Raw genomic sequence first — 22,805 nt, forward strand, 5'->3', positions numbered from 1 at the left:
TATTACTGCACAGTTACAACTCAATTTTGGCATGAGACTAAATACTGCCTTGCCGCGGTGGTGGACGAATTGAGACTCTCAACTTACCCAGGCTTTGCTACCACTTGGTGGAAGAAATGGTAATAGATCGTTACCATACTACCGCTGCTGGTAGTATAAAAGCTTACCACACAGGCGGTAATACGCAGTATTAAGAATTTATTACCGATTTTCTTAAAATGCATATTTACTCCAGGTTACCACCTAGCCGACTATGATTAGCAAATAACTTCCCTGTTAGTGGAATCTAATGTCTCACTGCGTGGTAATAGCCAAACTAGGCACCATAGGCCAGGAGCTGCGGCGGTAGGACAAAGGAAAGAAGGGGTAACGACTTCTTCGCCAATTCCCCTACCAAAAGATAGTGCAGAAAATGTAGATTATTTTTAATATAACAACTGTTTCATTTCGTCTGCCCCCCTTTGAGATATTTGAGTTCAAAGTTTGTATACTTTTTCCAAGGCGAGCCTAAAAAATATTATTCCAGCTGCCACCATATGACTTTCTTGCCACCATATGTTACCCCCTCTTTCCTTTGTCCTACCGCCGCAGCTCCTGGCCCATAGTGCTAGGTGAAAGGGTGTTTGTATAATTGCAGAATTATTCACTTGGTACCATACCTGTTCACATTCATTCAATTATACCGAAACGAATGAATGAATGAATGAATGAAAAATTCAACATTTCAAAATATATGTGTGTATTTTTTATTCATTCATTTTTTGCCTAAGGTTAAATACATGGGGCGAATGAATGAATAATTCAAATTGAATTTCGAAGTGAAGGAATTTTGAACGAAGGAAAAAACATTGAACTGGTATTGGTATGCTTGGTACATACCTTCATTTTCTTGAAATTTCTCCATCCATGAAAGATTTCCCAGCACGAAACAAATTTCTTGTACCTTGGCCATAATTGTAATAATAAGCGCGACATTGAGCACGTAGATGCAAAGGTATACAATGAATACAAGACCAGTAATTATCGTCACATCTGGATCCTTCTGATACGCGACGATTTCACTAATTAGCATGAAAACGTAGATAAAACTAAGAATCGCCATGAGTAGGGACATTAAGGACCACGGGATCAATTTCGAGTTCGGGGTGGGTCTCGGTTTCCATGAGACCCTGTTCCACGTGTAATACTGGGAATAGAGAGTTTCGCTAAGGATTGCGAAATGTTTGAGTGCCTCGAACGGCGTCCGGCTAGGTAACGAAGTTGATTTGCATTGTCGAAAAAAATTCGCCATATCAGCGAATAAGAAAAGAACTGCATGTGCACTTTCTACTCGAATATGCTTACATAAAGTAGCACAGAATTAAAGAAAATACCTTAGTTACGGGTTGGTTGAGTGCTTTTTAAGGATTGCGATTTTCATTAAATTCAAATTTTTTAAATTGGAAATCCTCTGAAAAAATGTCCGATTTGATGTACTTAACTTGTTAACAATTGAATAGCTAATGGAAAAAGAAATTCAATATTTTTATGAAAATCAATACATGTTTTTCAAGATGGCTGATGCTGTGGAAGTGCGGCTGGGAAAATGGGGAGTCGGACGAGCGTATTTTTAGCAATGTTGACACGTCGACTCCCAACCAAGGACTTGTCTCCAGTAGGAGCGAGGAGAAGACATTGATCGGCGTCCTCTTTCGAATCGGCGTGTTCTGTGTTGCCGAGTGGTTTGCTGGTGAGGAGGGGAACCATAGTTCCCTACATTAACATATAGTTATATGTAAAATTGTGTCTATCTTCTTGTGTATTTATGCACGAGTTGCACATATCATTATATTGAATGTCCGTGTACGTGTACACACGGACAAAGTCTTAACATAAATTATGTAGGTGAAGCTACTTAATAATCGAATATAATTGCAAATAAGTGTCTAAGGTTGACAATGGAGCATTCGCCAAGATGGTCCAAAATCTCTGAAAAACCTCTGAAAAAAGACAGGGTTTGCTTTCTTACAAGTTTGACGATAGGGTGGTATATGCATGTATATGTACAAAATACATATGTAAATTCACAAAATCGGATATAAATATATTGCTGGTAATATCAAAAACCAGACAAATAAATTGAAACGTATAGCTCAAATATCAGAGAAATATACTAGCTCAAATATCTATTGTCAAACGGATGACATAATTTAATAAGCTGCGACTGTAAAGCTTCCCTTCGTTCGAAATGTCAGACAAACCTTAAAGTTTTAAATGTTTATTTGGAAATCTGAATATAGGTTTAACATGCCTGTAATATTTATATACAGCATAAATACACAAGTTGTTTATCATTTTTCAATTTTCTGGATATTTGGATATTTAATCAGACGATCCACTCTTGAAAATAATATAATGTAATTGGAAGTAGATGCATATCTGGGATGACATGTATTAACTCTGAATTTAGTATAGAGTAGCAATAATGTAAATAAAATGAAATTTCGAAAGTAAAAAAAAATTAATTTTGATAAAATCCACAAAGATTTGTAGAGCTGATTTTTGTGATTGAACGGTGCCAATAATTTGGCAAAACGGTTCCACGCCGGGCCGCTTGCCCGTCAGAGGGAAGAGCGAATCGAAAGTCGCAAAAACTACAAATGGGGATTTCTCCATGATGGGAAAAGATATCTAAATGCTATTTGCACAAAAGATCCATATTGTATTCTCTATAACCAGAATCGAGCGTTTTGGAAATTAAAAAAATCAAAATAATGACTTTTAGATAGTCTGGATATGTAAAAATATATTTCAGTTTCCCAATTTTCGCCTCGGTGGCGATTTTGTGTAGACCTCAAACCTGTTTTTGGCGAAAAATTGGAGGTCGAAAAAATCGTACACGGTCCAACCAAAGCTCATTATTCTTCAAAACGCATGCCGCATTGAGTATAAAATATTGCAAAGTTAAAAAAACTGTATCCAGGTTTTCTTTTCGACGCCTTAAATTGTTTCAAAAAAATAATCCTGACCTTTGACCTACCTGCGACATTTAAAAATCGCCGACGAGGAAGTTGTCGGCAGATAGTTTTAACATTTTAGTACGGAGTTTCAAAGTTGAAATATTACGGCATCGTTCCGATATACAAATTTCGTCATCGTAGCTACATACACTTTTGTTACATACTGTAAATATGTTTGAAATATGGACGCTGACCAATTTTGCTGCAACGGTATCAAAAAATACATGTATTTACCTCGGATGGATTCACATTTCAATGAAACGCTAACTTTTGTCTTAATGGTATCGTTCAATCTTTAAAACGAGACGCCTGTCCGCACAAGCCTTGCATGTAAAAAAAACCTCTAGTTTAAAAGCTCAAACCATACCTTCCTATGCGTATGTAAATCAGGACAAGGGTGGAGCTGCAAGGAGCACCGTAATCGTGAAGGACTGCATCGTATCGATAAACGTTTTCTTGATTGATTTACTCAAAGGAAAAAATCTGTAATCGAATATTCCCGCATACAACGCGAACGGTCTCAACGTGTTCAATTTCTTTATCACAAACTTTCTCGGATTGCATGACTGTCCAAAACTAGCTGACGGAAAGGACAGAGGACTCAATCTCATTAAGAAGATCCAATCTTTGCTTCCTTCCCAAATTTGGGTTAGCGGGATAAACACAACTTGTACCAAGACAACTACGAATATTCCGACAATTGGGAGAATAACGTAGACGTAGATGGGAATAACTTTCCACCCAGCAAAGGTCAAGTACCATGATAAAATTCCAACTAATTGCAAAACTGACAATAAACTGGCCACAATTATGTCCATGAATGATTGCGTCGTCGCAAATAGAGTCTGAAACATATCGTGTAGCTTGAATCCAAGAAGGGTTGGGAGTCCACCTGTTCAAAAAATGTTTATTCATTCAAACACTTGTTAACAAAATTAATTACTGAAATAATTACTTTTTGAATAATTAATTTTTGATATTTAATTTCTGAAATAATTACTAATTGATTAATTGAATTTAAAAAAACGTAATTCAATGATTACTCATTTATGAAGTGTTAGAATTCTGAATTAGGTATACTAATTTATTTACGAATAAATGAACGTGAACAAATCTACCTCGTAACACGATGTCAATCCCGATAAGTGCAAATTGTCCTACCGCGCTGCATATAATTATTAGTACAGTTGTTAATCGAAGAAATTGAAAAGCGCTGATCGAAAATAAGACGTAGCGAAAGACCAAGATCTTGCCCCAATTTTGGTGGAACGCATTAGCTGATAGGCTATCCCGAAATACGTAATACATCGGATCTATCTTCGTTAGTACGCTGCAACGGGAATAACTTTCCACCCAGCAAAGGTCAAATACCACGATAAAATTCCAACTAACTCCACAACGGATAAGAAGCTAGCGACAAATGTATCCACGAATCCATGCGTCGTAGCGTGTAAGGTGTGCCACATATTGTACAGTCTGAATCCTACCAGAGTAGGCACTCCACCTGTTCAAAAAGTATTTCATCATTCACAATAATTCATTCGTTATTCACGTGTTCGAAATTTAATGTGTAATTGCATCAGCATTTACACATTATTCATGTCACGCATTTTAACTCAAATTCGCCAAATTGATCAAGTCTCTTAATGTACCTCATTCATTAAGCATACTTGCTAGTATGTACGTACAAGAAATAATGAATAAAGTTCACCAATTAGTCACTACATAATTTGAAATGAATAAATACTTATTCATTACTAATGTATTCAAAAATTTAAAATTATTCACTCCATGCTCATGCCTTAAGGATAATAATATGCAATACCCATGTTAACTTGGCTACACTTTCCCCGAACGGGAAAGTGAAGGCACGTATATTCATACATATCCGGTATTCGACGGTGGACTGGTACACCGACCATCTTACAATAAACCCTCTTTTCCACAAATCCCGATGGAAGTAACATTCTTTCCCATCGTAAATACACACATCTCATCTAACCATCATTCAGAGCCAACATACATAATACATAGTTATATTCATATACATACATACACCACCAAGATAGTTAAATAATCATTTTAAAATTCAAAATCTAAACTCATCCATGTGAACAATGATGATTGGTATTACCATACCTCGTTGCAAAATGTCAATCCCGATTAGTGCGAATTCTCCCAACGCGCTGCATATAATAATTGTCAAAGTATTTATTCGAGACAATTGAAATGCGCTGATTGAAAAAAGGAGATAGCGAAGGACGAATATCTTGCCCCAATTCTGGTAAAACGCATTAGCTGATAGGACATCCCGAAATACGTAATACATCGGATCGATCTCCGTCACCACGATGGACAGACTCCCAAAAAGGCAAAACACTGCAGGGAAATAACGGTTTATCATCGTCAAAACGGCATACCAGCGATCAATATGGGACGATTTCGCCGTCCACGATTCCGCCGCACCTGCGCGTGAAGCCCGCTCAACGATGACACAGTTGTCCCAAGCCGCGACTCCGTCAGGACCCACGAATATGAAGGCCAGGCTAGCGAAGACGCCACTCGTGTAAGCCACTGCACCGTATAGGGCGTGAAGTATGCAAATGTATGAAGGGATATTGGGGTCCTTTACTAAAATGGATTTCATGCAGTTGTATGTACAACAGAATGTTACAAAGAATCCGACACACAGCTGGAAATACCAGCCGAGCAGGGCTCGATGGTTTAAAGAGTAGATGAATTTTCTTTTGGCAGGATCCCAACTAATCGGAATAGGGTTGAAGGTTTGATACTGTTTTGCATATGCGCGTAAACAGCGTAACAGTGCGGGGCTTTCCACGTTGATGAGGTGACGGGAATTCCAAAAATTCTGAATTTCAGTTACTTAGATAAGGGGTCGAAAGCTGGAAAACGATATGACCTGCCAGCTTACTAAATAGTTTGTCAATGTAGGAATGGAGGGTCGTAGATATCTATAATATGTGCATTATGTATCTACATCGGGTCGCGTTGAAGAAATATACATGTTGTACATTTACATAAATTGTCCATTAATTTCAGTCTTATTAAAATAAGCTAGGCTCTGCAAATATACTTCCATGCAAATTCTTAAAAATACCAATTTAGTCCATAATAAGCTTTCATTAGCTCAAATTCGGGGCTGAGTTAATAAGCTAAGAATATCGGGTTTCCCTTCTATCTCGAGGAATGTCTGACAGGCTATAAATTATTAATGTTTATTCTGATATCCGAACATATTTACGATACTAAATACATAGATATATATCTTCGAAACACAAGTTATGCATCATGCAAATGCCATGCATACATATTTCTGGATGCCTTAATCAGAAAGTCCACTCTTGGAGATAATGGATCCGTTCGGAACGTGAGTATGTACATTCTCACAATAGAGGTCTCCCAACGTATGGGCATAGATTATTACCAAACTAGAGTCAATCGGTCACAAATGTAATTAGTGTGAAATTTGAATATAGAACTATCTGCCAATGCTCACGTTTAGCACAGAAAGAAAATCTGGGCGAAGCTTGAGAAAAGGTTCAACTGGGAGCGTATTTAATCTTCAAAAGAGCAACAGTGTTTTTTAGAGTGCGGAATAATAAAAGTCACAATATTATTCGGAAGACTATTTATGTACAACGTATGTATCTTAATTTAAGAATAAAATAATGTAAAGGACAAGGATGACTTATGCACAAATTAGAAATCGATTACCAAGAAAACCTTGTATTTTGCTAAGCTATTTATATGGTTAGTTGCTTACATTCGTCAAGTTTCACTAGCTCGTTGTCTTGCCATATATAAATATATTTTAAGTTAAATAGCTATACATGTATGTTTGCACATAGAAAAATATGGGCTGATGTATGTATGAGCTTAAATATGTGTGTACAAGATGGTTTATTTAATTTAAATGTACAATGGATAAGTTTTCAATGGGATAAGCCACTAAATCTCCATTAGTTAGAAGATTTGGGGTTGAGATTTTTATTAATTATTATCAAAACTGAAGGAACACTTATGACAAAATTCTTAAAATGTTGAATTTCAGACAAACTTTCGGAAACGAGTGGAAATTTGCGAATTTTTCCGACTGAAAAATTTTTCATTGTAGCGTGACATTTTAACCATGGGTCGGAGTACTCCGGGCTTGGAGTACGTACTCCGGAGGCCGGAGTACTCGGAGTACGGAGTACGCGAGATTTGCCGGAGTACGGAGTACGCAAAATATCCGATCTAAATATGATTTTAACCACCCTGTATTTACGTTTTGCCCAGAATTTTGCGGTTTCTATAATAAGTATTAGCACTATTCGCAAGTATTTTGTGTCTTTTATTAACTTTACCCTGTTAAAAATTATGTGATCAATATAGTTCTGTAAATAAATTAAGTCAGCAAAAAATCTAGACGACATTTTATTCTTTATCAAGGTTAATGTTACTCTGGAGTTAGTAAAGTTTATTTAATATTATCTAAGTTAGAGTGCATTTTTAACACGTCAAAAAAGTACCGGAATTTTGTGTCTATAATTTTATTCGTACCTGTTAACTTTCATTCATGTGACTGATTACGACAGAGAATGATAGGGAATGAAAATTAATTCCCTACGATTTGAATGAAAATGACTTAAGGATTCTGTCATTTCAGATGAGTGACAGTGAATGAAAAGATTTCTCAGTCCTTCATTCTTCACCCAAAGCTTAATACATAAATGTGGCGAAGTAACAAATGAAGTCGAATGAAGTGAAATGAAACGAAAATGACTGAATGTGTGTGAAAATCACCATTCATCAATCGGGATGACTGAATTTTGAATGAAGAAAGTTTATTTGAACAGGTATGATTTTATTGCTATCCACGTAATCACACGCACATTGCACAAAGGTCTAACAACTTGCAACTTAACGACCTAAAACTTGTAGTCGATATTATGATCTGCACATTGTCGCGGAATGGAGACCGGGAGGTTGTTAGATTTCATGAATTTTGCAATTTCTTCATATCCAGTCAGGCCGAACTGAAGAATACAAATTATTTCGGATTCTGAACTAGTGTCCATATTGCTACAGCTTACCGAGCATTTGAAAATGGTAAATGTTTGCATTCTGCCGGTTGAGCGGAGCACGTGGCAGAAGGATTTAATCCCGTCGAAATCCGTCTCGTACGTTATTATGCTCGTTCCTCCGCCAAAATTGGCGAGCTGCATGGTCTTCATGTCTAAAGAAAGATCAAGTTTCTGACTTTAATTGTTGTTGTTACGAAATTGATATTATGCATATCAACAAGTGAGGTTTTTCAGCACTTGCGCTCCGATTTTGACGAGATTGGTTGATCGCAAATTAAATTCGCATTATGTTTCCGAAAGGCAAGATCTCCCCATCTAGCTGGGCGTTTTTATATTAATTATTATCCAAAGAAGACAAAATTCAGCTTTAAGTTAACGCATTTTACACCTTACTGAGGGTTTTATCCGCAAATTTTTGTAAAACCTGAGTATTTAGTGATTTTGACTTTTGCAAATTTACAATGAACTAAATTTGTGATCGGTTAAAACTAAATTTCCCAAAATCGAAGAGCGAACACTGAGACAAATGCATTGTAAGTAAAAATTCTTAGAAACTTTATAAATTGTCGAATTAAATTAAGTATAATTATATTCACAAAGAAAAGTTACCTTTGAGCGATGCCTCCAAAAGGGCCAAACTTGATACAAAATTCTTAAAAAGGGCCGGAAACGGGATGACAAGATCCAAATACTTTAATCCCATCGGACCCAGAGCCGTCAACGTTTTTCCAAGCAGTTCCTCCCTCTGAATTCCCTTCATCGCGACATCCCCCATCCTCAAGTGTAACCGCTGCAAGTGCGGGAATGGTTTATTTAAATTTTTGAGTAGGTCGGGATTCCTAATTCCATCCAGCGCCAACCTAATCAGTCCACCGGCCCCCTCAGAATTGCAAAAAAGTGCCTCCTTCTCCAAAATTTCCGTCAATTCAGGCTCAATTGACCTCTGAACCTGGGGCGGTTTCCAGTAATCGGTCCCCTTCGATAAGTGCAACGTCCCCAAATTCGGTAACCTACTCCCCCCCAAATCTCGAATTCTGTCCAAACATGGAAATATATCGAGCCTATAATTCCTGAAGTAGTTAAGCTTCCCCATTTCCGGTAAATTAAATCCGACCATTTCGATCTCAGAATCGGTATGAGTTTGAATCGGTTGCGTGGGAAATCCGAAACCGCTGTTGAGCTCTAATTTTTCCAGGGAATTCCGAACGTGGTTCAACACCATGGAAAAATCTTCCAATTTTTGCAACATTTCTTCCTCGCCTTCGGGCGGGAGTAGGAAAAAAGTTAGGTCGCGGAGTTTAGTGCAGTAAGAAAGCTGTGGACACTGGTAATCCATGACGTTCAAGTGGGTCAGATTCGGGGTGGAGTGAAGCATGGCTTGAACCAAAATGGAGACGGGGACGTTATGGCGGGATTTTTGATCCGAGGCGGTGTACCGGTGCAGAATGACGGATTCCAACTTGTTCTGGATGGGGATTAAGGGCGCAAAGGGGTCCCAGTAGCGGGGAGAGAGGCGATGGCGGAATGTCGTCGGATGGGTCGGATTGCACGTGATGATATTTAAACTGACGAGATTTGGCGCCATTTGTAGGATGTCATAGAGTAACGGGGCAAGTTCGTCCTCGTCCCCGCGAACGGTAACGTGTTCCAGCTGTTCGGGAAAGGTTTGGAAGAAATGGCGCAAATTTTCGGAGGTTTGCTCGTCATTCGAGGACATTTGGAAGAAGAGGGAGCGCGCTAGTTTGGGCGCCATGGTGGAGCAAATTTCTAGAAAGGCGGGAACTTCTGGTTCGGGCCAGTAGGCGCAACGGAAAATGTCAAAGTTTAAGTTATACTTGAGACGGAAGCGGAGTTTGGGGGGAGTCATAGAGAGGAGCGCACTGTTCCAGAGGGGGGAGACGAGACGGAGGTTGCGAACCTCGTGGCAGGTCTGGCTCCAACCTTCGTCCCCGAGGTGGAGGAAGATTTCTTGGAGAATCTGGGAGAAATAAGTGTGGCTTTTATTAAAGCGGATAAAAAATGTGCCATTAATTAGTAATATTTTCGTTTGCCTCTTGAACGGATTGATTGTGCCTTTTTAATGATTTTTTCCATCCCACAATTAAACTTAAATTGCCACTAAATTTATTACAAAACTCTTCGGGGAAACAAATTCATTCATCAAATCAGTCGCAATTTGCAAGGTGATGGTTTTACTCAGCTAAATACGTTGCTCATAGTTTATAATATGAGTAGCAAATTTAAACATACAGTAAGCAAAAATTTAAATCGTACCCTTTTCCGGGATATAATAAATTAATGGTTCTCTACTTTATGTAAATCAATTCTTACTATGTAATACATCCGTTTTGTAGGAAATTTAATGTAGATCCCGAATATCATATGCATTTGTCGGTTTTCCTTACCGATAATGAACCATTAATTAAAAAGTTGAGGAAAATTGAAAATTCATGCAAAAAATTAAATCGTACCCTTTCGGTTTTTTGATCATCTCATTATTCCACACTCTCAAAAACAACAATTCTTAACTGAAATTCGATTGATATACAGTTTTTAATATATTTGTGTAAAAGGTTTCAATTTTTTGACTTTGATGCTGCTATACATCTTGTAAAATGAGCCGAAAATAGCAATATTCTGTGGAATGAAAAAGGGTTATTTTGATGAATAAGAAAGGACAATCCTACTGCAAAATTACATTGGGGACGAAGTTTTAGGAGGCGGCTATCCAATTCGTTGTCCAAACATGCAAGAAAACTGGATAATTGGGTAATTTCCATTGACGCGGACGCAAAATGGCAATGACGATGGGCGAGCATCGAAATCTAATCAGCAAGATCTTGACCAACTGAGGACTTTCGGCCCCGAAAATTGCATCTGAACCGTAAGATCAATTCAACAGAACAGTTTCCATTCAAGCATCATAAGCCAGATTTCAGAAAAGGAGTTTAAGGGCCGAAATTCGACCAATAAGCCATTCTTTCGTTTGTCAAATGCGGCGTATCACCGTAAATGGGCCTAGGACTACAGCGCAAGGATTCTGAATGTCTGCAAACGTGTCGTTCAGAATGATAGAAGCAAGTACAACATGTTCAGATTAAATTCAATCGTGGGGATGACGAGGAAACCTGGAGAAGTCCGTAAACCCCAATGTATGAATAAGATCGTGTACCATAGTCAAGGAATTGTGATGGTTTGGGGCTTAAAATTTTGGAAATTGTGGAGGAACTTTAACGTTATTGAGTAAATCATAACCAAGGGAGTGTAGCAGTCAATTTTAGAGCTAATCCAAGTATGTCCAGCCAGGAAATTGCGACTCATAATGAAAATAATTTTGCACTTTGACGGGGACCCCAAAGATACGCGAAGGTTATTAATCGGTACCTCAAGCAAGAACGACTTTATGCTCTTCTATGGGTTGCCTGATCTATGGACCTCAACCCCATCGATTATTTATAGGCATAATTAGAGGGGAGGATTTCCAGACGAAAACCGAAGTCGAAACTTGCCTTGAAGTCATTATAAGTGAAGTATGGGAAAATATCTTACCCGAAGTGACCAAAAAAATTAGTAGAATTCATGTCACAGTATGTCCAATCTGTAATTAAAGCAAACCGAGGCCCGAAAAAGTGCCAAGAACTAATTACTAGACATAATTATCATTAAAAACCCAAAAGGGTACGATTTAATTTTTTGCATCGATTTTCAATTTTCCTCTACTTTTTAATTAATGGTTCATTATCGGTAAGGAAAACCGAAAAATGCATATGATATAAGGGTACGATTTAAATTTTTGCTTACTGTACTTTCCGGTATCTATACTTTTTTTACTAGTCTGTAGCAAATTGAATACCGAGTAACAAATATCTTAATATCGTAATTTTAAGTATCAGATTTCTAACTGTTTATAAGCTTTATCCTTACCACGATATCGCTTAATGCTTTGTCCATGAAATCGTGTTCCTCCTTAGTTTCAAGGTTTCCATTCAAGTTGAGTTTACCTATTGAACAATAACACAAATATTTATTTCTTCCGATATTTACACCTTAAAGGAATACCTAGTTGATTATAAATTATGCAAAAACCTTGCATTTCCACAATTTCGTGCTGCATTATGGAAGAATGTGAGAATTATGTAAGAATTGTGTAATCGGAATTTTGGGATACGTGGCAGCACGAATCCACCTGGACTTCAGTCGAGCATTAATCTTTGTCTGAGGGTAAGAATTGTTGGATGGGTAAAAATATTACACAATTTGTTTTGATAAGCGCATGACAAATAAGATAACAGCGTGTCCAAGATAAATTGTGGTTGACATTTGAAACGATGCTCAATCATGGGTTTGGTTCGGACAGAGGAATAGAAGGTGGCCATGCATAAAGAATGTGACCATAAATAGTTCGCGAAAATTTACACCCCGAGTAGACACAGTTGGATTTTGTTTGTTTGGTTTATCGAAGATTTGATTACGTTATTTGTATGTAAATACACACTTAAAAATAATGTAGAACTTTTGACAAGCAAATGCACTCTGAGATTCATGCTCACTAAATTCTTAGCTCTTTGTTCAGGCAATGTTAACTGAAGTCGTACTTTTTAAAAATTTTACTCTATTTTTAAGAGTGTATGTACATATGAATTTAAATAAATATTTACATATTCACTAAATAAGTAAAATAAGCATGGATATAAACATCGTCTTTAATCCGGTATCGTTAACCATCTGAAATAAATTTGATCACATTCTTCACGCACAGGGCATGACAAGACCACACACCTGCATTCTTTATTCACACAACACCACAAATATGACTCAATTGTTTACATACACTCTAATAAATAAACCTGGCCAAGCCAGGCAAGTATAGATTTACCGGTGTTAAGCCTGCAACCGTTTGGTTTTAAAATTATACAGCTACACATGTAAAATTCACGGCAAACCCTTAATATGAACCAATTACTGCTTATCTCCACTGTGAAAAAAGGCAGCCTGTTTGCTATTTATTCATGCCTTTTCAATGCTTATCAGCCTTTTTGCGTGCATTTTTGCCTTTTTGATGCCTTTTTGCATGTTTCATGATAGAGATAAGTTATCTCTATCACTTTTGTTGCATCATACATTAAAGGATTAATGATTGGTGTCATTTTAATACTGGATTTCTAAGTGTGTAACTTAATTTGTACATAATATCGCAAGTTTGGATATTTACATACAAAAATATGCAGTATATTTGTGTACGTGTATGCAAAAATGGCTTCGAAATGCAAAATTGCCGTGATATGCACACGGTTCGTACATATTGTGTTGTTGTGTTACTCTTAATTTGTTTCTGATTCATCGATTCGCTGTAACAAATTAAGATATCAAACTAGTTATGTGTGGATTGGTGTACATGCAGTGTCGGGATGTCTACTCGCTGTATCCATATTTTACGCAGTGTTGCTGTACACCAGCACCAGGTAACAACGTGCGAAAAACGTGTTATCGGTTGGGAAAATGATTCATCATGCATATTCGGAATATGATATTCCGTCCAAGCTTAATTTATGAATATATTAAAGTTCAATGACTGGATGAAATTTTGATTGTTTTTGGACAAGCAGAATGGGAATTGGGGAGAACCCCATTTATGGCAAAGTGGAAAACTTGGGCTAAAAAAATTTCCAGTGTGCTAAATTAATTTAAGAAAATAATTGTATTCCCATAATTTCTTTGATACATATGCAAATATTTATTAGACACTCCTCTTGTATCGATGTATTTAAAATGAGTCTCAAACTGTTCGAAGAATTACATAAATTCAAAAACTATAAGGTTTTTACATATATCCACTCCATCAAACATTCTGATTACTATTTGACCTTATCTTATTGTTGAAATGTATATTATTAAGTAGCTTCAGCTACTTTATGCGAAGACTTTGTCCGTCTGTCTGTCTGTCTGTCTGTCAGCAGGATAACGGGAGAACAGATCTAGATAATCGAAATCGGTTTTCGACATCATATATATGACCCAAGGGGAAGGATCCTATCAACTTTTGGGGTTGGTCGGACCACACCCACCGGCGCCAGGGGGTGTGGTCGGGGCAAAATGAGATTTTTAGTGCAATTGAATCCATAGAAGAACTATACTAAAATCAAATGTTCTTAAGTTGTGCCACACCCACTGGGCGCCGAGGGGTGTGTTCGGGGAAAAATGAGATTTTTTCAAAAATTGAATCTATAGATGAAATACAGCGAAATTAACCACTTCGCCCCTATAACGACTATGTGGCGTATTTGACCTTTACACCGAATACGACCATGTGGCGTAAGTTCCCTTGGCTCCGAAATACGACGATGTGTCGTATTGACCCTTGACAACGGGAACGACTATGTGGCGTATTTTCCGTTCCCACCGGCATACGACTATGTGTCGTATCCAGAAAAAAAAATTAGGGCATTGCTCTTCCAAGTATAGTTATGAGTCAAAAATCCGCCATTTGGGCGGGAAGACGAATTGCCTCTTCGGAACCAATATTATAAAGGGAGGTAAAAATAATTTATAGCCAACTGGCTATTTCTAGCTAACACGCCTAGTTTTGAAAACTGCTGTTGCATGGAATTTTTGTCCCATATTTCAACAGCGCTTTCAGATTAAATTAGTGAAATTGTTTTTCTCGGATTTAGAACGCCCCACCGACATTTTTGGCTGGAAAACTAACCACTGTAGCCGATGAAATCTCGTTGGGCGGGAAAATTAAGAGATTACCTAGAAAGCATATAATTTTCCCGTTAAAATTGAGTTATATTCAAAATGCGCTAAAGTATGGTTTCGAACGGTTGATGCTATAATTATTCATTACCAGTGCTATCAATTTAAAGCCACTGTAGGAAAACGTTTGTTTTCCCGCCCTAAGTATGCGTAAATTCTATGCATGTTAGATGTACAAGAAGCAATTTTTACACATTTTAGTCTAATCACAAAATTATTTATAGCCGATGTCACGAATTGAAAGCCATATTTGCTATGTTTAATTTTCCCGCCAAAATCGGCTTCTATAGCCCTTGACGCGCGATAATCGATTTTTGCAAATATATGTACTATTATGCACGTAATAATCAATGTTTGTGCAACTTTCCATGCGATTACAATCATTTTTTAATTCGGCGTGTTGGCTATTTTCGGCTATAAACATTAGTCGTTCGCAAAAATGCACAAAGGCAAATTACAACTCAAAATCCGTTCCCAAATGGTTATTCGCATCAACTTTCATAAAAAAGTGTCCAGAATAATTCCGGTGGGAACACCATTTTTCAATTCATCTCCCAGTAATTAACGTCATGCAGTAGGTGAAAATTTCGGGGTCAAGGGAAGAAAAAATTCGCCGTTACTAGGGGTGAAAGGTATGAAAATATCCGTCTCTCAGGGGTGAAGTGGTTAAGTATTCCCGCGATGTCGTGGGACCGTTTGGGGTGAAGTAGTCTGAAGCTACTTCCTTATGTGCGTTTACGACGGTTTATTCCAAACCAAGAGTTCTTTTTTGTTATTTAATATTTTGACAAAGATGGAGCCGCGAGAAGTACCTCAATCGTGAATGAAATCATTTCTTCGATAAACCTTTTCTTGGTTGATTTACTTAGGGGGAAGAATCTATGATCCAATATTCCCGCATAAACCGACAAAGGTCTCAATGTGTACAACTTCTTCATTACAAACTTCCTTTCTCCAACTCTCATCGAAAGTGGAGCCAATTTCATCGACTTGATCCATTCCTTACTTCCATCCCACAATTTGGTAAACGGGACAAAAGTAACTTGAACAATGGCCGGTACCACGGCGGCACAAACTGGGAAAAAGCCATAGACAAAAAATGGCATAATTTCCCATCCAGCAAGTGTTAAATACCATGCCAAGATTCCGACCACTTGCAAAGTTGCTAAAAGACAGGCCGCTATTACGTCGGTGAATTCTTGCATCGACAATAATAGCGTGTTCCACATGTTATACGCTTTAAATCCGGATGCCGTTGATAAATTTCCACGCTGTAGAATTTCCATCCCGACTAGGGCAAGCTGTCCTAAGGCGCTGACTATAATTACTGCCAAATTGGTCATTCTTAGGAGCTGAAAGAAATTTATGGCCAGAAGGACGTAACGGAGGATGCCAATCTTCACCCAGTTTTGGCTGTATACTCTGAAATTATTTATTACAAGTTTAAAAACAATTCTAGTTTTTTTAAGTAAAGCGCTCTCAATTCCACGTTCATTAATTTGTTCAAATTTCGGTAACTCGATCCAGAGGAAGCTTTACCCTGAACTTAATATGAAATTAAAATTTAATTAAACATTTTGATGCTGTTCCTGAATCATGAAAAATGATAGTGTCAATTTTTTTTTTAAATTAAAAGTATGCAAGAAATATAAATTTTTTAACTTCAAGTAAATAGTGCTGAGCAAAAATTATGTTTAACTTTTGAAATCTGGTTAAAATTCACAAGTTGACAAAGTTTTTAAAAATACTTGTCATGGCCTAAAATACATTAAAAAATTAAACCCCATGCGACAACATTCGTATTCGACAAATGCAGAAATAATACGGGTTCGCTCATTTCTGAACGCGAACAATTTAAAATTAGTCCGGTCAAAATCGAAGACGACTATCTCACACCTGCCCATTATTAGTTTAGTTTACTTATTATAAAGTTAAGAGTTCATTAATTTTTCATAAGGGGAACATTGTTTTTAAAGTTTTACATATACATTTTTGGCACCATATCCTGCAGAATGTAGTAGAACAGATCGAGCTTCGTCACGACCTCGACGAAGCTTCCGATCAAACAGAGTATCGGAGTATAATAAAAGATCTCCATTTCCAGTAAGAAGAACCACAAATCATAATAAGGGCGTCTTTTTGCCACGAACTTTTTTCCTACATAAGACCGACTCGTTCTTTCCAGGATGACACAATTGTCCCAACCCTGCGCTAAGGGATGACCGTAAAACAAGGCGCACAAACTACCGCCGCACCCCAAAACTCCAGCCATTAAGGCGTAAAAAGCATTATAGATGGAACTGTACAAGGGGATGTTGGCACCCTTAAGGAAAAGGGCTTTCAAGCTGGCATACCCACAAGAAAAAGTTACCAAGAATCCGATACAGAGCTCGATATAAAAGAAGATAAGTTTACGGTGGTTCAGGCAATAAACGCATTTTCTTTTGCTGGTATTCCAACTAATCGGAATGGGGGCAATATTCTGAAACAGGTTGGCATAAGATTTCAAACAGTTTAATAAAGCAGGTGTTTCCATGATTTAAATTGTGAAAAGTTAAGATTTTAAGAGTGGGGTTAAGTCTATATTTTTAAGAACTTTACCAATCTAGAAAGCTTGTACTGGTGACGGACGATGTAGGTAGATAAAATAAAATAAATGCCTCGTGGATGTAATGAAATATTTATGTATTTAATTCAAAGTCGTATGTATGTATCTAAATTATTCCATAATTGAATGTACACATTGACTTACATACATATGTATGTACATGTAGCTTAAACTGTTTATATGTAAATATGTAGATATATTTTTCCAAATATTAAATCACCCATTATCCTTTTTGCCTCGTGGAATTTCTTTTCTGACAACAGGCTATAATTTAATTTAAGTATTAACCGAATATTGGGTATTTTTTCGTTAATGAAAATATTCGTTCGTAATAACCAAACTGGTAAATAAATATTTAATTACCTAAACCCTTGAAATGTTGAAACTTTCTGCTTAGCAGAAATAAAAAAATTTCCGGTCGTCAGTGAACGAATTTATGTAGTGCATGATCGATCAGGCAATGTGTAATGGGTCCAACCAATAAATATATTTTGAAACTGATATGCATACATTTTTATGCAAGTATTTTTACATTGAACAAATCGCACAAAAAATGAGTATGTATGTCCTAACCAGTGTAGGCATGCCGCATTTGATTAGCACATGGGGCGAAGTCAAAAATGAAGTCAGATGAAGTGAAATGAATGAGTGTGAATGATAATCATAAGTTTGAAATCGGGATGACTGAGGTTTGAATGAAATTTTGTTTTTGAACAGAAATGATGGATAAATGACAAGTGAAGTGAAATTTCGTTTGAAAGAAAATGACTGAGGAGGGGAGCTTCACCACCTGCCCCTCTCAGATCTTGATGTGCTTTGGATATGTGGTAGTGTCCCATGAGTGTACTAAAACCCTGAAGTGGTTTGACTCCATGGCCACAGTTACGCCCGCCACACCCACTCAAAGGCGCCAAAAACACGAAAAAAGCCCTGTTTTCACTTGTTCAAACCCTCGCCAAAAATCCAATTTTGCTCGGATTTTGGTAAAATTTACATTTTTATAATCCCAGATACTTGCTTGATCATATCCAGTAGCAATCTCAACTTTTTTGAAATTTTTAATTTTTTCGAATAATTCGTCAGCCCGAAAATTTCGAAAATTTCAAAAAAGTTGCGATTGCTACTGGATATGATCAAACAAGTATCTGGGATTACAAAAATGTAAATTTTATCAAAATCCGATTAAAATTGGATTTTTGGTGGATTTTTGAAGTTGGTAACTTTTGTGGTTTTCATCCCTTTGAGTGGGTGTGGCGGGCGTAAATGTGGCCATGGAGTCAAACCACTTCAGGGTTATAGTACACTCATAGGACCCTACCACATATCCAAAGGGCATCGAGATCTGTGAAGGGCAGGTGGTGAAGCTCTCCTCCTGAGTGTGAATGAAAATCTTAAGTTAGAAATCGCGATGACTGAGGTTTGAATGAATTTTTTTTGAACAGGTATGATGGATAAATGACCCACATCACATAATAAGTATGTGATGTGGACAACATATTATGTTGTTTAGAAGACCCCGTTGCATTTATGTACATATGTAGGTACTTGTAAGTGTAAATACTATACCAGTCCTGATGCATGATAACTAATCAAGAAATGGATTATCATTTTCCATTTAGTGATAAGGGTACGGATAAGGTTTTGCATATATAAATATGTACGTACTTGTCTAACTACAGCGGATTTGCATATGCATCAAAGTATGTAAATATGTGACCCATTTATGTACTGACCGCATTACTGGGTGTCAGCTTCGATACTTCGTGAGCAGCAGATTTTGTACCAAGTTATGAAAATTGGTCGCATTTTAAACGAAATTAAAACTAAATATGGCGTTAAACAATCACAACGTTTCCGTTAAGCTACATTGCTATTTTATCAAAAAGGGTAAAAAGCGGGGACCCCACAGCAAAACGTTCAACCAGGATCAAACGTGGACCCAAGTTTTGAAAGAGTTTAAAGTAAGTTCTACATATGTGGAAGTGTTCGACTGCTTATTTTTCGCACCCTATTTAGTCAATTGCTAGAGAAATAATGTTAGCGTATACAAATGTTGTCGGTGAATTTGTTGAGTAAATTTGTGAAGAAGATTTTGCTACACGATTTTTCGTTACTTATATTCCGTCTGTGGCTACATATGAACATCAAAATCTACGTGCACAATCATTATTCAAAAATAGAGCACCATAGTAGCTCCATGGGTGACAATGTTTCTCAAAATTAATTAGCGTGTAGATTTAAATATATAAGTATCTATCTAGATTGACTCTTTTCATTAAACATAACCCACTTTTGACTACGTGTATTTGTAGCTCGGCGCGTACAACCAACCGAACAAGTACCAAATTATGACCAGAAAGAAAAACATTTCGGCCCGACTTGGTGACCGGATTTCCGGAATTTTGACCAATTTCAAAACAAAGAAAAAAATAAGTGTGAAACTTGAAGAAAAAATGAGTAGTTCAGGTGCCACTGATGCGTCTGGGAAAAGTAGGGCCGTCCAGTCGGCATCATTTCGACGGGGTGAAGTGCGAATTGGCGGGCATGGGACTAGATCCGAATCGGTGGCGGGTGGAAGTAACCCGGATGACGATACGAATGTGCCCGACGCACCGGAGGATTCACCCGATCCACTGGATGCACCGGATGTAAGTGGGCTACCAAGATATCTTACTTATCAATATTTAGATACATATCAACATGCGCAGATCTATTTATTGATTGGGAGATGGTTAAGCGTGATGGATTTGATTTGAATCTCCGCCCGCTCGCAATGTTAATCAAGTGGACACGTGATAAATTCCATCACGCTTAACCATTTCCCAATCAATACCATATTATGCTAAAATGTGGAATTTTTAGGATAATTTTTTGACCTATTACAGGTACAATTTCCTAGCATCTCAATACTTTTTCTCGGCTCTCTAAATATGTATGTAGACCAGTGTTTCGCTTGGCAATAACCGGATTGGCCAGACCGCCGGTCAAAAGCGGCCAAAAGTGGCTTTTGACCACTTACCAAAAAAGGTGGCAAATGGTCAAAAGTGGCCAAAAGTGGTCAAAATGCAAAAATGGGGCATTCTGCGACAATGAATAATGATAAGTTAATGATTTTACTAAGGACATTCAGGATTTCATCAGGATCTAGCAGAACAAGTTGTAGGCTCCTTATCGCTGTTTGATTGGATCTAAAATTTTAAAATTGGTTTTTATCTCTACAAATAAGCAATAAATTACAAATTGCATCATTAATAATTGACACAGGAATAGTTACGACTTGACCAATGAGCCATTAAAATATTCAAGTATCAAGCAAATGTATACATTACTTACTGTATTTGTCCAAGTTGAATTTATTAGATTAGTAATTATTACAGACTATTTTAATTACTTTGTAAGAACTATGGTTATTTTTTGTGCAAAGAATAAATAATACCGGCCGAGAGTCTGTTTAAACCCGCCGCGCAGACCATTAGCCAATAGAATACTTTTGACCACTTTTGACCATTTTCTACCATTTTGGCCACTTTCGGCCACTTTTGACCACTTTTGACCACTGGCCAACAAAAAACGATTTTAGCCGGCAAAAGCGAAACACTGATGTAGACATGTTAGACTTGCATGATTTCGCTAGTCTCATGAAAATTACTGAAAGCTTGTAATTATAAGTTATGTTCTTCAAATTATATGTAAGTGATAGATCATGCTTGTCCCCAGTCTCTATAAAGTATTTACGTATGTATATAGATATTTGTGGTTAGAATTCCATGACACTTTTGGAAATCAGCCAGATATTTGTCGGTATCAATGTGACTACCCCTTTGTGATAAAATTACAACAGACCGTCAAAATTTGCTACTGATACATATGAAAAATCTTTAATACCGAGCTATTACATACATACGTACTAAATTTAGTATGTAATAGCACCGTGTATTGATACATCGTGCTATTTATAACTGCCATTTTCGTGGAGTCGTAGCACAATATTTCCTAGTCTACATTTAATATCTGTAATCCCAATTACGGTAATGGGGCATCAATGTTTTTGTAGTTTTTGTACAATCTTTTGTTCTCAAATTCATTTCTGGAACTTTAAAACTCCAAATTTCTAAAAACGAATTTAATATTAATCTGTGTTTTTCAGGATATCTATGACCAGCAACTGAACAGTGTCTTGTCAAATCCTGAGGATCAAACTACCGCAGAAGAAATTAAGGAAAAATTCATCACCCAGTTGCGCCAGTGGGCGGATAAAGATGTAAATTTTTTTAATGCTAAACTAAATAAATTTTATAAAATTGTTATTGAAGTATAAATATTGAACAAATATTGAAAAGTGTTGTTTCATCGATGATTCAACATAATTCGTATTTTCTTTCAGTTTCTGGAAATGCGGATGGAGTGGGTTCAATTCAAGGCTAAACACGTGTCCATTGTTCGTCACTTGAGCGGGAAAATATTCACCTTGCTGGAATGTGGTTTGGGTAATTAGTTCTCCCCAGGTCTCCGTGTATTTGTGCCGTACAGAAAAGTTCTGGTCAAATAAATCACGTGGTAAAGTAATTTCTAAATCGGTTGATTCATGTACATACCGTAAAACCTCTATTTATAGCCCTATTCTAATTATAGCCGGTCTCCAAATATAGCCGGGTCTAGGGACCAAGATTTCAAAATTATAGCCGGGTCTCTAATCATAGCCGGGTCCATAATTTTGGCCGGGTCTCTAATTATGGCCTGTTTTGTCCGCTGTGTTCCCCATTAAATAAAAATGTTGCACATTATGCTAATCAAAGAATAAGGTGACCTACTAATTTTTACCTATCAATTTGAAGTTATTAATGGATATAATCATGACAGAAAATATAAAAAAAACTGCTAAACCTCGTTTAAAGTCGAAGATTTAAAGTGAATTGGTTACTGATGGCATATCTTGCTAAATAAGGAACCTCAAACTGATTGAGCATAATCTTGTAACATAAAATTTTGTGCGGAACCAAATTTAGCCGGGTCTCTAATTGTAGCCGGGTCCGTGACCCTTAGTTTTGGATTTTAGCCTCGGCTATAAATAGAGTATTTACGGTAGTTATTTTTTCATTCTTGAGAATTTCATCGCGTACAAAAGGCGTTAGGACATGGTTTTGACGAATTTGCGGGTGAATATCTCTGGCGGGGAGTTGAATTTTGAACTGATTTTTGGTCAGTTGCAAGATAATACTCTAAAAAAAATATATTTAAAATTTTAGGCCGATAGCTTTATAAATGCCCCCTCCAGTGCCCCCAGAGTTGGAAGGAGCCAAAAAACACTTTCCAAACTGAATTTCTCATATAGCATGATAACCTATGAGGTCAGAG

General features: G+C 37.1%; 2 protein-coding genes across 3 annotated transcripts; one reads left to right on the forward strand and one right to left on the reverse strand.

Moving 5' to 3' along the window:
• Nucleotides 1-7,789: 7,789 nt before the first annotated feature.
• On the reverse strand, nucleotides 7,790-12,300 carry LOC110861272. Of its 2 annotated transcripts, XM_022110376.2 has the most exons (5): nucleotides 12,173-12,300; nucleotides 12,011-12,087; nucleotides 8,696-10,064; nucleotides 8,096-8,238; nucleotides 7,790-8,038 (listed from the first exon to the last, which is right to left on the reverse strand). In XM_022110376.2, the coding sequence occupies exons 1-5, from the start codon at nucleotides 12,198-12,200 to the stop codon at nucleotides 7,931-7,933; spliced, it is 1,725 nt and encodes a 574-aa protein (XP_021966068.2). In that variant the 5' UTR covers nucleotides 12,201-12,300; the 3' UTR covers nucleotides 7,790-7,930. The 2 variants fall into 2 exon arrangements, with proteins under 2 accessions (XP_021966068.2, XP_021966067.2); XM_022110375.2 differs by having other exon boundaries at nucleotides 7,790-8,238.
• Nucleotides 12,301-19,166: 6,866 nt separating this feature from the next.
• Nucleotides 19,167-22,024, forward strand: LOC110861278. The gene is made up of 4 exons (XM_022110381.2): nucleotides 19,167-19,411; nucleotides 19,763-20,098; nucleotides 21,598-21,711; nucleotides 21,835-22,024. The coding sequence occupies exons 1-4, from the start codon at nucleotides 19,280-19,282 to the stop codon at nucleotides 21,943-21,945; spliced, it is 693 nt and encodes a 230-aa protein (XP_021966073.1). The 5' UTR covers nucleotides 19,167-19,279; the 3' UTR covers nucleotides 21,946-22,024.
• The last annotated feature ends 781 nt before the right edge of the window (nucleotides 22,025-22,805 follow it).

The sequence above is a fragment of the Folsomia candida genome, unplaced genomic scaffold (genome assembly GCF_002217175.1).
Source record: "Folsomia candida strain VU population unplaced genomic scaffold, ASM221717v1 Fcan01_Sc039, whole genome shotgun sequence".
Lineage (NCBI taxonomy): Eukaryota > Metazoa > Arthropoda > Collembola > Entomobryomorpha > Isotomidae > Folsomia > Folsomia candida.

Bases quoted from the DNA above. Each gene is read 5' to 3' on its own strand.
- LOC110861272 (XM_022110375.2), bottom strand. From the start codon at position 12,200: ATGCAGCACGAAATTGTGGAAATGCAAG. The intron at 10,065-12,010 runs GTAAGGATAAAG...TATTTCTCCCAG, and splicing joins AAGCATTAAGCGATATCGTG to ATTCTCCAAGAAATCTTCCT. The intron at 8,239-8,695 runs GTAACTTTTCTT...ATCTTTCTTTAG, and splicing joins TTTGGAGGCATCGCTCAAAG to ACATGAAGACCATGCAGCTC.
- LOC110861278 (XM_022110381.2), top strand. From the start codon at position 19,280: ATGGCGTTAAACAATCACAACGTTTCCGTTAAGCTACATTGCTATTTT. The intron at 20,099-21,597 runs GTAAGTGGGCTA...TGTGTTTTTCAG, and splicing joins ATCCACTGGATGCACCGGAT to GATATCTATGACCAGCAACT. The intron at 21,712-21,834 runs GTAAATTTTTTT...ATTTTCTTTCAG, and splicing joins GCCAGTGGGCGGATAAAGAT to TTTCTGGAAATGCGGATGGA.